The sequence below is a fragment of the Schistocerca americana genome, chromosome 1 (assembly GCF_021461395.2).
Source record: "Schistocerca americana isolate TAMUIC-IGC-003095 chromosome 1, iqSchAmer2.1, whole genome shotgun sequence".
In the NCBI taxonomy this organism is placed as follows: Eukaryota; Metazoa; Arthropoda; class Insecta; order Orthoptera; family Acrididae; genus Schistocerca; species Schistocerca americana.
In genome coordinates, this window is record NC_060119.1 from 47,587,331 (window position 1) to 47,603,620 (window position 16,290).

General features: G+C 39.2%; 1 protein-coding gene across 1 annotated transcript; it reads left to right on the forward strand.

Annotated features, from left to right (window-relative positions):
* Nucleotides 1-217: 217 nt before the first annotated feature.
* On the forward strand, nt 218-6,035 carry LOC124596323 (serine/threonine-protein kinase prpf4B-like). Its single transcript, XM_047135462.1, has 2 exons — nt 218-360; nt 5,543-6,035. The coding sequence occupies exons 1-2, from the start codon at nt 218-220 to the stop codon at nt 6,033-6,035; spliced, it is 636 nt and encodes a 211-aa protein (XP_046991418.1).
* The last annotated feature ends 10,255 nt before the right edge of the window (nt 6,036-16,290 follow it).

Sequence of the window (16,290 nt, forward strand, 5' to 3'; positions counted from 1 at the left end):
CATAAACTAAAATGGCTAGTGTATAGTTCTCCAAATAATCTTTTAATGTCATATTTTATTTCTTCAATTATGTGAATGGAAATAATTGTAAATCGATTATAATCTACATCACATCACTGTAATATTGGTTAAATATGTATTATTAGTATGTAGTATAGTCATAGACATCTCAAAAATAGTTTCAGAATGTAAGTCTAAATGTGGAACTATTTCAACAATGCACAAGACAGAGGAAGTTCTGTGGTCTGATGTATGTAATGTTAGTAGACATAATTCTCCATCTCTTTTGCACTCTGCCATCATCCCAGCTGATGTTAAATTGAAGGAAGTTAACTATACAATTGTATCATTAGATGTAAGGTGAAAAATTGAAACAAATGTAATGCTCATTACATTCACACAGTCAGTGAAAATGGAGATGTAGCTCTGAAACTTGTTGTACAATAATTAAAAAATAAATACCTATGAATGACAGAATATTGACTTGATTAATGCTTACTTAACGTTACTATTTCTATTATATTGACAAATGTTGTTGTTATGAACAAACAACTTTATAGACATATCATGACAACAGTTTCTTAGAAATTTATAACATGCTTGCATGGTTATCATGTAGATATCTTGAATACAAACAGGTTAATGCAGTGGATTTCCAAACGTGTCTAATATACTTGTGGAAATTTTGTAGCACATGGATGACAAGGTACAAATGTACCAGTAAATTACAGATCCATTAAACAATCAAACTCCCGTGTGTGAAGCAACTTTAATAGTCCAATTACTTTAAAATGAGTTTGATTACTTCACAGTGAGCTAGTGTGTTAAATATTTGACTTCAAGTACAATAGCAAACCTTACCTAAACTTTTTCCACTTATGTGCTAAAAGTTAATTGGATTCCATTAAGAGGTCACATTCTCAAATACTGGATAAACAGACCCCAGGTAGCAGCATGCTGTCAGTTACACTTCTTAAAGACATGTTCACAGTGCCTAAATCTAATACTTGTTTCTTTCTGTTTTAAACTTATGATATATTTCCTAATGTGCAGTTTCAGATTATGAGGGCATTTTAAATTTTCAGAGTTGGTCAGTCATTATGTGGAATAACAAAACTAAAAACTGACTAATTCCAGGGGCAGTGATTATTTTTTTTTTTTTTTTAATGCTCCAACAGGTCTTTGTTAGTACAGTAATATTTATTCTGCATGCCAAGTCTACCATTACTGGTATTAAAATAATCCTCTCATTTTGGATTCTGCACTTCTACACAGTTGCAACTGCACTGTGTCTCAATAATGGTATACATGCGGCTAAAGATCAATGTGATACAGTACACTACATCCCACAGTTGGATGTATTTGACATTTGGAGCCCAGTGCTATCTTACATACTCAGCACACTAACATAGGGTGGTCAGATGAAGAAATTTCAGTGAGAGGTGTAAGGATGTTACACTAACTTCTTAGATTCTATTATTTTATTATTTTCAATATTGCTCTACATTCAGCTTTCAAATGTTCATGTTTATATTTTCTGTTCAACAAACCTTCAGATTCTCCTTTCCTGGATATGAATTGAATTGTCTGCTTGTGTGTAAAGTTTAGAAGTTACCTCAATCTGTCTACTGTAGGGAGAGAAATTAATTCCTATTTGCAGTATGCAATAACTGTAAATCATCATCTGCATCATTGTTAATAGTTTATAGTGGTTGTTGTAATTCAGTGAGCAGCTCATCAAATTTGTCAATCTGATTGAAAGACACCTGGAATATTTGTATTGACTTGAGTTGGCCCACTAGTAAATCCTGCAACTTCTCATTTGCCGAATTCAGAGCTTCTGGAAAGGAGTGTTTTTCACTGCTGCATCAGTCGTGGAGGGATGTGATTACTGAGAAAAGTGAATGTGTGTTGTGACATAACTTCTGCACTCACTGGCTTTTTCCTTTTTTTCTTGTCTTCCAGAGAATAGTGATCTGACTGGAAAGTGATTTCTTTGGGTTTACTAAACTTGAACCCAAAATTCACCGTCACATGTGATATTACTTCCATGTTATAAATTAATGACACAGGCTAGTGAAGATGCCCATTTTGAAAACGCCGAAATTCACTTTCTCTCCATTTTGTTTCAAGCTGTGTACAATTGCATGTTACATTCATACAATCATTCATACTAATTATAATGTGCATGGCTCAAACTTTTGGAATAGAGAGTGTGATGTTTACTGAAAACCACTATTCTACAAGCTGAGATCACTTTCATTCTCAGTTACTCAAACACAGTTTGTGGGTGAGAACAGAAAAATTATTGCGAAGTAAACAAAACATGATAAGCAGTTAAGTAAATAGGACATTCTTAAAATTTGTAATCATTGCACCAAAAAAGATGACAAAATCTGATTAAACCTTCCATTCACTTCCTTATTCACTTTCCTAAGGAAAGTGAGAAAAACTGCTCTCTTCAATTGTCACAAGTAAAACACCACCCAGTTCACTCTGTAATGCAAATAGTTCCTGAGGAAAAGATACTTAAAGCTGTGAGAACTTGAATTTGCTAAAAATTGATGCCCAAAACAAAGACAGTAGGTTTTAATGTCAAACAAAACAGGGTTTCAGATCCCTCTTAAGTGATACCCCTTATGTGATACCCCTTATGTCCATTATAAACAGAATTACAGGGGTATCCTGTTCGGTTTGTTTTTTAATAAGTGTTTGGTATTCGATTTCTGCAAGTTTTCACTGCCGGTGCACTGTCACGCTTAGCACTGGTGGACAGTTAGAGTGGTGCAAGTGTAGTAGACCTAGATAGTGTACACAGGAGCTGCTATATGCTTTAATTTCTGTTTGAACGAGTTAGTGTGCCGGATTAATCACCTGAAGATGCTGGCCAGGTGAACCTCTTGGCTGACGTTATGTTCTGGCTGGAGCCTGGTTATGAGTAATAATGATATAGTAATGCTGGACACGAAAGCAAGATCACATATGAACATAGTTTTATATTACATTGTACATAGCTCCTGAGAGCTTACATACAGATACAATACACATCATAGTGTTATGCCAAATGCTTTAGTTGTGTATGAAAGCTCTTGATGTATGAATTCCAAAGACACTCTGTTCACCTAATACTTGCATATAAAAGACTGCCACTAGGTTCTTTCATGTGAGATATTCTTAACACCGCAATCAACATACTTAGTTCCAAAATGCTGATTTCTTGGGGTGTATGAACTAGAGGATTTTTTAGACCTTTGCAGGTGCAGAAGTGGTTCAATGTCATGTTGTGTATTTGTCCAGTGCCACATCAGGTCAGTGAATAAATCACCAAGAGAATTAGCTCATTTCCACGATTATGAAATCCTCATCACTGAAAATATACAAATACTGCTCAATGTCATATGATGATCAGAAACTGTGCAACAATGAAGATTTCCCCACGAACTCCATAGATAACTACTCCAGAGTAGTTGTGCACATCACATGGAAACTTGCTACCCTCCAGTGAATGTGAGGTATGAGTGAAGATCGGCAAGATGTGTCACCTGTTAACGTTAATTGTCTGATATTGTAATTAGCTATCTCTTGCCAGAAGGAGCTGCATTTCCTATAATTGTCATGATGGTATTGCTTTTACTTGGCAGGAAAGACCCAAGGAGTTTCAGACAGTTAAAGGGTGCCCACAACACTTAATGCATGCAAGATTACTGCACAACTTTTACAACCTTGAAAGATGCCCCAGCTATAGGAAGCAATGGTTAGGCACAAAAGCTCTCCTTCAGTAGTAGACCTCTGTTTTCATATGAAGCAGGGTCTGTAACTAAAAGACATGGCCTATATTTAAGGCACTGTGCTACAGTAACTGGGAAAACTCGATAATCATTAACTCTTCGTCTTCCTACTGACAGGCTTTTTCCATTTGGACTGCACAGTGCACTGTATATCCCCTGTATTGCTATGTGACCTGGAGCTATATTAGCTCTGCTAACAGAAGGGTCTGTAGTGACTGCAGCATGGGAGTTCAGGCTCCAGGTTGTATTTCTGGTGCTGCAGAGTGGAGACCTGTGTCCGTTACATACACTAACCTGTCTGTATGTAGACAGGTACCCTCCAGAGGGAGAATCTAGCTTAGTTAGGTAGGGCTATTCCAGCAGAAAGTCTTGCTAACAACTGGAACATCAGCCATTGCTGGGAGTGTTGTGGTGTGACACTGTGATTACATTGCAAACGCATGGCATTAAAGATTCTGTGGGCTGTGACCCTTTCATTTTACTTCTTAGGTTCATTACTCATGTAACCAAATACAAGTGGTGTGACACATATGTTACAATGCAGTGCTGGGTAAGTACAAGTTGACTAGTACCAAAAATTATTTTTGGGGGGATGCAAAAGTTGCTTAATTGTAGCTTGCCCAACGCTATTGGTATTTATCAGATAAGATGCAATCCAAAGCTGCTTCTTTCTTCTTGTGAATTTCCATATGGCTTCCAATTAACAATCTTCATTCAGATACCTAATCTGTAATGTTATAGTGCTTCTTTAAAGGCACCCACACTCCATACTTATATCCAGTCTCCATTAATCACTCGTACCTTCATATTTACTACTGGAAAATCCAAATATGTCTTGATGGATTGCAGCACATATTACATCATCCATACAACAATATTTTACATGATCTGAGACACCAGAGATCAGACATTGCATACTGTTACATCTGTTAACACATTTTTTTTTAGTTCACTGCTTCTGGCATTTGCTACAGGAGAGGACTACTATATCATTGTTCTCATGCAATTTTTGTAAAAACTAATGTGTAACTCTGAGTGTCTATCACAAAATTCTTTGCAGTCAACTAAAAGATGAAAATGAGAATTTCATTCCCTAGCAGTGTTCCATACTGTGCATAAATGAGAGATTTTGAGCATAAAGTAGACTATGTCATTGAGACAACATTCTACCACATGAACCATTCAGTGATGGATTGGAAGCCATCAAAAAGACAGCACTGCAACCCCCTGTTGGCTGTAGGTAAGACTAGGAGAAGCACTAGGCTGGTATTGGACATGAGGGCAATTAATAAAATAATAATCGTGTGAGAATCTGAGCAGAAAATTTAGTTCAACAAGTACAGTGGAGCCAAGGATCAAGTACCTCGTTTCCATCAATTTGAGTATGTCGTATCGACAGATAAGTCTAAACAGAGCTCCTGTAATGTACACTGCTTTTATTTCTGCATGTCATACCTACCCGTTTAGAATGACATCAGTTACTCTAAACATGAGTGTTGGTGTGTTTATAATAACATTACATGATGTGTTAGGCCCAGAATTACTACAAAGAATTACTTTATATGTGGGTGATTTGATGAATGCCACACAAATTTTGGAAGTGCACATGTCATTGGTAGAGAATGTTTTAGAATACTTTCAGAGACAGAGAGAGACAGAGACAGAGATAGAGATAGAGACAGAGACAGAGATAGAGATAGAGATAGAGATAGAGATAGAGATTTTGATAGAGATTTTGATAGAGATTTTGATAGAGATTTTGATAGAGATTTTGATAGAGATTTTGATAGAGATTTTGATAGAGATTTTGATAGAGATTTTGATAGAGATTTTGATAGAGATTTTGATAGAGATTTTGATAGAGATTTTGATAGAGATTTTGATAGAGATTTTGATAGAGATTTTGATAGAGATTTTGATAGAGATTTTGATAGAGATTTTGATAGAGATTTTGATAGAGATTTTGATAGAGATTTTGATAGAGATTTTGATAGAGATTTTGATAGAGATTTTGATAGAGATTTTGATAGAGATTTTGATAGAGATTTTGATAGAGATTTTGATAGAGATTTTGATAGAGATATTGATAGAGATTTTGATAGAGATTTTGATAGAGATTTTGATAGAGATAGAGATAGAGATTTTGATAGAGATAGAGATAGAGATTTTGATAGAGATTTTGATAGAGATTTTGATAGAGATAGAGAGAGAGAGAGAGAGAGAGAGAGAGAGAGAGAGAGATTTTGATAGAGATAGAGATTTTGATAGAGATAGAGATAGAGAGAGAGAGAGAGAGAGAGAGAGAGAGAGAGAGAGATAGAGATTTTGATAGAGATAGAGATAGAGATAGAGATTTTGATAGAGATTTTGATAGAGATAGAGATAGAGATTTTGATAGAGATTTTGATAGAGATTTTGATAGAGATTTTGATAGAGATAGAGATAGAGATTTTGATAGAGATTTTGATAGAGATAGAGAGAGAGAGAGAGAGAGAGAGAGAGAGAGAGAGAGATTTTGATAGAGATAGAGATTTTGATAGAGATAGAGAGAGAGAGAGAGAGAGAGAGAGAGAGAGAGAGAGAGATAGAGATTTTGATAGAGATAGAGATAGAGATAGAGATTTTGATAGAGATTTTGATAGAGATAGAGATAGAGATTTTGATAGAGATTTTGATAGAGATTTTGATAGAGATTTTGATAGAGATAGAGATAGAGATTTTGATAGAGATTTTGATAGAGATAGAGAGAGAGAGAGAGAGAGAGAGAGAGAGAGAGAGAGATTTTGATAGAGATAGAGATTTTGATAGAGATAGAGAGAGAGAGAGAGAGAGAGAGAGAGAGAGATTTGATAGAGAGAGAGAGAGAGAGAGAGAGAGAGAGAGAGAGAGAGAGAGAGAGAGAGAATGAATAAATTTCTTCTGGCACATTATTATGCCTCAATATATCGTAATTGACAAAACAAAAATACAAAGAGTTCATAACTTCCAAGTATACCAAACAGGTGCAGTTAAAAGTATCTTCAGATTTAGCCAATGAACATTGCCATTTTGTTCCAAACCAGTTTTTATATGCAGAACAATTACAAAATTTTGTACGCAGACTGATCCCTTAGATTGGGTCTGAAGTAATGCAGTCTGCTTTTAATAAGATCAAAGATGCACTAGCAAATAAACAGTTGGTGTACCATATGAATGTCCCAGGATTTTTGCTTGTCAAGTGATGCTTCATTTACCAGGTTGGGAGCTTCTCTCTTCCAAATTAGGGGTTTAGATGGTAGATGAAGTGTCTGTACACTACCCTTTCCTAATGGGCCTACACAGCCATTGAATATGAAGTTGTCACAATTATTTACCCTTTCAGGAAATTCCACCACTATTTTGTTGATAATTACACCAAAGTATATTGTGGTTGCCGACCTTTAAGCTTTCTTCTCAGTTGCAAATTAGTGTATGCAGAAGTGGTTCACTTCAGTAATACAATTTAAAAATAGTTTGTCATGGAACAGAACAATGTAGTAACTGACACATTACCATGTTTACCTGAAGAAATATCCAGTAACTTTTGCTCTGAGGGATGAAGTTCTAAATATAATGTCTTTCTGGTGCATGATAACACTTATTGTCTGTGTTTCATGTCAGCAGCAATGTGTGTCATCTCCAAGACAGGAATCCTAGGTGGAGAGAAATCAGAATACAATCTGCACTTGACCCACCTAAGACACTAGTTAGATACTATGTGCTTCACAATAATGTATTATTTTGTTGTTGTTTTACCCAGTATAACTGGTGTAATTGCATTCCAGAGGACAGCCTGGAGAACCTAATCTTGTACATCCATTAAGCACTGGGGATCCTGAAGTGGTTAAATGTGCTGAGAAAATCAATGGCTATTGCTATTTTCCTTACCTGTTAAAGAGAGTAAAATGGATTATCCACAAACATCTACTCTGTCAAAGTGTGAAACCTCCAAACTGTGGCTCTGAAGGTGAGCTCCACCCAGTCTGGGTGGAAGAAGAGATTTAGGTGACATTACCTCATGCTCAAGAGTTTGCTTTCCAGTTACGGTCCTCTGCTGCTGTGCACATTCAAATCACCCACTATATGCACAGGCACTCATATGAAGCTAAAGTTTAGGAGCACTGTGCTGCCACAAAAAGCTGAACACAGGTTGTAAGTCAGCTGGAGTGAGACGTGGGCTGCCAGATTCACTTGGACACAGATCTCTAGTGTGCCTGGTGAACTGAAGAGATCAGCAACGAAAAGTTATAGTTTATTATCTAGAAAAATGTATTTTAGTATAGAGGTCTAGTAGGTACAGGTAGTACATATACATAATAAAGATGGGATGGCAGGCAAGATTGTGGAATGAGGACACAGTAGCATGTTCTGTTTCCCACAATCTACATGAATGCATTTGAAATTTCAGATGAGGAATCATAATTCAGGTCTTAGATATGGTAGCCAGGTAAGCTTGCAGCTCAGTAATATCACAGACAAAAAATTTAGAGCAGCCAGCTACTAGTCAGACTTGGGACAAACTATATGATACGAGATTCAAAACTTTCATGGCTTTGTTGACATTTTCTATCGTAAGTGGCCACGATTTCTTTTTTATATATGAAAAGTGGTCAAAACACTTCATCATAAATTTTAGTATTTCTATCAAACAAAGATTTGATAGATTCATCCACATTAGTCCATGTTGATGTAATTCAATAGCTGAAGTGAAAAACGTATAAGTAGTTTATCAGATGATAGCGAAAATCAAAAGATCCTAATTCCCAACACTAAAATAATATGGACACTTGCAAAAAACATAAAAATATATGTGGACACTACATTAAATGGCGAAAATGTGTGGATGTCAGCATAAATGATGGGGAATGCTATGTTTTGATGTAGCAAAACATTTATAAAGATTTGATATAGCACTATGGCAACAAAGGAGTTACTACTGTAATTTTGTGTTTCCTTGTTAGAGTTGTGGGGCATTTCAGTAGCAGTGCTATCATGTATAAACACCGCTGTGTTTCGGTCTTCCATATAAATCTGACCACTAACAAAATCTCTAACCTTGGCTATGGTGTACGAAAGAAGATGTTTCTGTAAAGGATAACAGTTCAGGGCTGTAAGAGTTTAGATTAGTGAGGTTTCCCGCTTTAGGCCCAAGAGTGTCCTGCAGTTGTAACTAAGTGAAGGCAGCAGCTTCTAAGCAGTCAGTGTATTAATTACATGTCACAAAGTACAATCAGTAAGTCTATAATAACTGTTCCACATTCAGTGCCATTCTGCTCCAGATAACTTTACTTCTGCTCTTATGTGTTACCTTCCTTAGGACCGCCTGAATCTTTTGAAGTGTGTAGATTGTTGTTTTTTATGGATCACACCTACAGATATCTATTATGAGGTTTGATGTAAGAAAAAGAAATATTAATTTCTACATCTACATCTACATCCATACTCCGCAAGCCACCTGACGGTGTGTGGCGGAGGGCACCCTGAGTACCTCTATCGGTTCTCGCTTCTGTTCCAGTCTCGTATTGTTCGTGGAGAGAAGGATTGTCGGTATGCTTCTGTGTGGGCTCTAATCTCTCTGATTTTATACTCATGGTCTCTTTGCAAGATATACGTAGGAGGGAGCAATATACTGCTTGACTCTTCAGTGAAGGTATGTTCTCGAAACTTTAAAAAAAAGCCCGTACCGAGCTACTGAGCATCTCTCCTGCAGAGTCTTCCACTGGAGTTTATTTATCATCTCCATAACGCTTTTGCGATTACTAAATGATCCTGTAACAAAGCGCACTGCTCTCCGTTGGATCTTCTCTATCTCTTCTATCAACCCTATCTGGTACGGATCCCACACAGCTGAGCAGTATTCAAGCAGTGGGCGAACAAGCATACTGTAACCTACTACCTTTGTTTTCAGATTGCATTTCCTTACGATTCTTCCAATGAATCTCAGTCTGGCATCTGCTTTACCAACGATCAACTTTATATGATCATTCCATTTTAAATCACTCCTAATGTGTACTCCCAGATAATTTATGGAATTAACTGCTTCCACTTGCTGACCTGCTATTTTGTAGCTAAATGTATTCGTAGCTCATTAAAGTTGTCTACATTGAGACTGAATTGCCATACCCTTCACCATGCGTCAATTCACTGCAGATCCTCCTGCATTTCAGTACCATTTTCCATTGTTACAGTACTTGGGCACAGTCAGCTTCAATGATTTTGTGCTGCCTTCTTGCAACCTGTGATTCTGTTCCTGCTCATGCCACATAAAACAGGTAGCTTCATGTTTCTATCTCGGTGTGCACGTGTAAATCTCCACTAGAACACACATGCTACAAAAATATCTGTAGCTAAAAATCTTGGGACATCAAATCTTTGTGTGTGCCTGTGCACAACAAATCAGTTACCCACAGATGAGTCACTGCCTGACTTCAGTTTTTGTTGTTGTCATGTTATTGTAATTGGTAAATGGTTGCACAATTGTGTTGGTGGCTAGTGCAGGTAGAGGAGACACAAGGATGATAACTGCTTTCAAATAATCGAGGTGTCAGTATTTTATGGTGGAAAAGAGGGACCACTTGAAGTCCGATTCATATGTAGGACAAAAATCCCCAGGGAATCCAAAATGAAGATGATTAATATGTGTCAGAAGGTGTAAGCCTACAACTGTGTGAAATCTTGCAGTTGGAATTAGCCCTTCACTGTTAAATTTGGTTGATCCCACGTGGCTCCCCTAGAAATATCATGTAATGTACAGTTGTCTTGTCAGTTGAAATAGAAAGCTTGGTATAATGTGTGACCTGTGATTAGCGAAAGTCAGAAACTGATGACACACAGTTTCACAGTGGCTGAGGATCCTGCAATTTAAAAAATGCTTTAGAAATAACAATTGACCCCTACCAATTCCAAAAGCTTGATGTGCCTTTTTAGACTACAAAGAATGATCTCATGCCACATGTGACTTTTAGTATGGTCATATTATTCATTCAAAAGTACCCTGCTACTTAAATGGAAACTTTTACACATTGCAGTATACAGTTTTGTAATATGTCTGTGTTGTGGGGACATTATCTGGTGGCAATTAATGCAGATAATCTGAGCTCATTATGTAGCTCTAATTGCAAAAGTACTTTTGTAACGTTCTGTTACCTAAATCTGATGTCGTTATTTTCTCTAAACATAGTTGGCTGTGAATTACATGTTGAGATTGTCAGACAATTTCTTCCATAAGCGAAAGCTCGTAGTTTATAAATTTTTGGCTTGAAATTACTGTATGTTCAATCTCAGAAATGTCTGAGAAGGATTTTTAAGCATTTTTTAAATTATTATACTTGGAAACAATTACAAATAAGTGTATTGTTCAAATTTTGTAGCAGTATAGGCTAAGTAAAATCCTTCTAATGCAGATGACAAATTGATGTGTTACGTAGGTACTATGCATGAAAACTGCTAGCAGTGAATAGTCTAAACAGACAGATATGTCTCAATAATGTCCAGTTTCAGAAAATTATCATACCATGAAAGATGCTTGTTGGTTATGTCTACAATAAGACAGGCCATTCATTATATGCTATTTCTCACAACGTAAATCTGCAGTTGCCAACCCACACAATTTCAGAGTATGTGACCTACCTACATTAATTGTATAGAAGTTCTCATTGCTTGTCAAACCTCAGTCCATGCAAACATGTTCAAGATATGTTACTTGGTGCCACCATACGCACAACAAAAAAATGACACACACACACACACACACACACACACACACACACACACACACACACACACAAGCCACAGTTGTTAGACTTAGGAAGGTGAATGATGTTTCCAGGAGAATAAAGCATGGGGAAAATGTCTTGCATATCCAGTTTCTTCTACACCATTGTATAGAGTTGCATTCATCTTATCCCAACAGTATGTTCCTTTGTACATAGTGTGTTATAAATTTCTGTGCATGTTTCAGAGTTGTGCTTACATATAGCTCCTTCCACATCTGCATCCCTAACAGTTTTTTTTAAATCACTGATTGTTTCCCTACTAGGAACTGATATGTGGATTATGCTGATTTAGGTACCCCCAAGTGTTCCACAGGTATGACTAGTGCATACCTGCATTATCTGTTAAGCCCTCTGACTCTTGATCAGTCTTGTAGAAAAGCTGTAAACTGATTTACAGATATTGTGCAAATGATGTACACTATACAGTTTTATACTAACATGACTTTTTTCCATATTTATTACCACCAGAAAATACTATGCACATCAAATGCTTCTATGCAAGTAAATTTGCTCATCAACCAGCCTACCCCTCTCTCCTATGACACAGTACCACAGTAGCAAATGCAATCACTGTCTGAAGTTACATTAATTCCTAGATGCAATATTTTCAGTATAGTTTGACAAAAACTAACATTCCTTGTGTAGCAAATGCTCACAGCAGTTCCAAGACATATGTTTATTAGATACTTAGTGTAAGGTGCTTTGTCAATGGCCACATCTATACTAGTGTAATTGGGCACTGAACTACACTGCTGGTTTTTCTGATGGGTGTGAGGAAGATGATGGGAATGTGTCCATGGATGTCTCCTGGTGTCAAAATAGCAACATTTATTAATAAACAGCAATATATTGGTTGTGGGCACTCTAGGCGAGGGTTGCTTCCATTCGTAATACACTCCTGGAAATTGAAATAAGAACACCGTGAATTCATTGTCCCAGGAAGGTGAAACTTTATTGACACATTCCTGGGGTCAGATACATCACATGATCACACTGACAGAACCACAGGCACATAGACACAGGCAACAGAGCATGCACAATGTCGGCACTAGTACAGTGTATATCCACCTTTCGCAGCAATGCAGGCTGCTATTCTCCCATGGAGACGATCGTAGAGATGCTGGATGTAGTCCTGTGGAACGGCTTGCCATGCCATTTCCACCTGGCGCCTCAGTTGGACCAGCGTTCGTGCTGGACGTGCAAACCGCGTGAGACGACGCTTCATCCAGTCCCAAACATGCTCAATGGGGGACAGATCCGGAGATCTTGCTGGTCAGGGTAATTGACTTACACCTTCTAGAGCACGTTGGGTGGCACGGGATACATGCGGACGTGCATTGTCCTGTTGGAACAGCAAGTTCCCTTGCCGGTCTAGGAATGGTAGAACGATGGGTTCGATGACGGTTTGGATGTACCGTGCACTATTCAGTGTCCCCTCGACGATCACCAGTGGTGTACGGCCAGTGTAGGAGATCGCACCCCACACCATGATGCCGGGTGTTGGCCCTGTGTGCCTCGGTCGTATGCAGTCCTGATTGTGGCGCTCACCTGCACGGCGCCAAACACGCATACGACCATCATTGGCACCAAGGCAGAAGCGACTCTCATCGCTGAAGACGACACGTCTCCATTCGTCCCTCCATTCACGCCTGTCGCGACATCACTGGAGGCGGGCTGCACGATGTTGGGGCGTGAGCGGAAGACGGCGTAACGGTGTGCGGGACCGTAGCCCAGCTTCATGGAGACGGTTGCGAATGGTCCTCGCCGATACCCCAGGAGCAACAGTGTCCCTAATTTGCTGGGAAGTGGCGGTGCGGTCCCCTACGGCACTGCGTAGGATCCTACGGTCTTGGCGTGCATCCGTGCGTCGCTGCGGTCCGGTCCTAGGTCGACGGGCACGTGCACCTTCCGCCGACCACTGGCGACAACATCGATGTACTGTGGAGAGCTCACACCCCACGTGTTGAGCAATTCGGCGGAATGTCCACCCGGCCTCCCGCATGCCCACTATACGCCCTCGCTCAAAGTCCGTCAACTGCACATACGGTTCACGTCCACGCTGTCGCGGCATGCTACCAGTGTCAAAGACTGCGATGGAGCTCCGTATGTCACGGCAAACTGGCTGACACTGACGGCGGCGGTGCACAAATGCTGCGCAGCTAGCGCCATTCGACGGCCAACACCGCGGTTCCTGGTGTGTCCGCTGTGCCGTGCGTGTGATCATTGCTTGTGCAGCCCTCTCGCAGTGTCCGGAGCAAGTATGGTGGGTCCGACACACCGGTGTCAATGTGTTCTTTTTTCCATTTCCAGGAGTGTATTTTTGGTGGTGACAGAGGTGACAGGTGGATGTTCACAAACGCGCCAGCTGCTGCATCTGTAATTGCATTGGCATAACTTGAATCTGCTGCGTTGCCAGTGGCACTCCAGCCTTCCAGGACATTTTGCTGCAGCTGGAACAACTCACTGTGGGACTCAGTCATGCTGGCAACTGGGGGGTGTGGCAGGACAGATCAGTGCCCTGTCTCAGCAGACATCCCCAGCACCGACACTCTGGTGTGAATGGGCCAGCGTCCCTGGCCCTGCCCCAGTCATGGTGTTCAAGCCAGCAGCATCCAGGATAATGCCGACAGTGCATTATCACAAAGCACCCCAAGCAATGGCTCCAAAGACAGTGTCCTAAGATAATTAAGGCTGGATAGTTATGGCAGTGGAGTCACTCTGGCAGCTCCTGGGAAACTACCTGCATTATGACAGTGACTATTACAATGATTGTGATTGCAGTTACAACTCTGAACTGGTGGTGGTGGTAAGTAACATGGCTCTGTGTCACTCAAACACCTCAAGACAGATGATGGTGATGAGCGGGCTGCCGGTCCTTAAATGTGGCTTTCTTGCTGGTCTGCTGTTTTTCTTTCCCAGTAGGTCAGGGGAATATTCTGGTGTTGCTCAGCTGGCCTATCTGATCCAATTACTGCCTCAATGTTGGTGCCCTGGCTTGCAGTGAGCTGCTTCTTGTCATGTCTTCTCCTGTATGGTGAACTGGCTATTGACACAGCATTATCCTGTGTTACTGTACTCGGCACTCCACCGACCAATTATGCCACAGTATCATAGCACTGAACTGCACAACTGAGTGTAACACACACAGATTCAGGCTCCTAATACTCCTTCACTTTTTAACTATCTTTATTATTCCAAATTCCTAGCTTTAACTAATTTAATCACTCTCATCTTTCAACACACTATAGTTTGTTCAGTCCACAATTCAAAAATTGTATTGCTTTCAGTTTTAGAGTAAACAGGAGTAGAAGTCAACTTCCTCATTAGTGTGGTTCCTGAACTCACATCTAGGTTTTTAATATGGGAATATGTAAAGCGTATTGTATACTCTTTACCAATAAGAACAGTAGTTGGGTTTTTAAAGTGAAGGTGTGCATCTTTCATAAACTTGTTCTATAGTGAAAAATTATACTCTTTGCAAAAATAATGTGTTGCTAATGCTTTATCAGGAATGATGATATTATTAGTTTTATATCTCAATATACTGAAAGCATATGAAGACTGATCAATTTGTAATACAGAATGGGCTTATCGTTGTTTTTTGAAAATGTTTTCATGGGATGCATCTTATCAGTGGAACATGTTTCCACACATTTGCCAAAACACTCAAATCAAGTATTACCAAGGCACCACCTGATTTTCATCTGTAGGATGATTCTTCCTCTATGGACCTCCTTACTTCATTCAGATATATTTATTTAGCACAAACTGAACAGTCAACCAACAGCTTGAATGTATCTTTATCAACAACAAAATTTAATTTTACAACATTTATGAGACATCACATTTATTGTATGGATAATTGTTCATACAATAACATTGTTGTTGTTGTTGTGGTCTTCAGTCCTGAGACTAGGTTGATGCAGCTCTCCATGCTACTCTATCCTGTGCAAGCTTCTTCATCTCCCAGTACCTACTGCAACTTACATCCTTCTGAATCTGCTTAGTGTGTTCATCTCTTGGTCTCCCTCTATGATTTTTACCCTCCACGCTGACCTCCAATGCTAAATTGGTGATCCCTTGGTGCCTCAAAACATGTCCTACCAACCGATCCTTTCTTTTAGTCAAGTTGTGCCACAAACTTCTCTTCTCCCCAATCCTATTCAATACCTCCTCATTAGTTACGTGATCTACCCACCTTATCTTCAGCATTCTTCTGTAGCACCACATTTCGAAAGCTGCTCTTCTCTTCTTGTCCAAACTAGTTATCGTCCATGTTTCACTTCCATACATGGCTACACTCCATACACATACTTTCAGAAACGACTTCCTGACACACAAATCTATACTCGATGTTAACAAATTTCTCTTCTTTAGAAATGCTTTCCTTGCCATTGCCAGTCTACATTTTATATCCTCCCTACTTTGACATCATCAGTTATTTTGCTTCCCAGATAGCAAAACTCCTTTACTACTTTAAGTGTCTCATTTCCTAACCTAATTTCCTAACCTAATTTGCTCAGCATCACCCGATTTAATTCGACTACATTCCATTATCCTCATTTTGCTTTTGTTGATGTTCATCTTATATCCTCCTTTCAAGACACTGTCCATTCCGTTCAACTGCTCTTCCAAGTCCTTTGCTGTCTCTTACAGAATTACAATGTCATCGGCGAACCTCAAAGTTTTTACTTCTTCTCCATGAATTT

What these genes read in the sequence shown, in the direction of transcription:
- LOC124596323 (XM_047135462.1), top strand. Translation starts at nt 218, where the DNA reads ATGCACAAGACAGAGGAAGTTCTGTGGTCTGATGTATGTAATGTTAGT. An exon ending in ATTGTATCATTAGATGTAAG is followed by an intron (nt 361 to 5,542) that starts GTGAAAAATTGA and finishes AGATTTTGATAG; the next exon opens with AGATTTTGATAGAGATTTTG.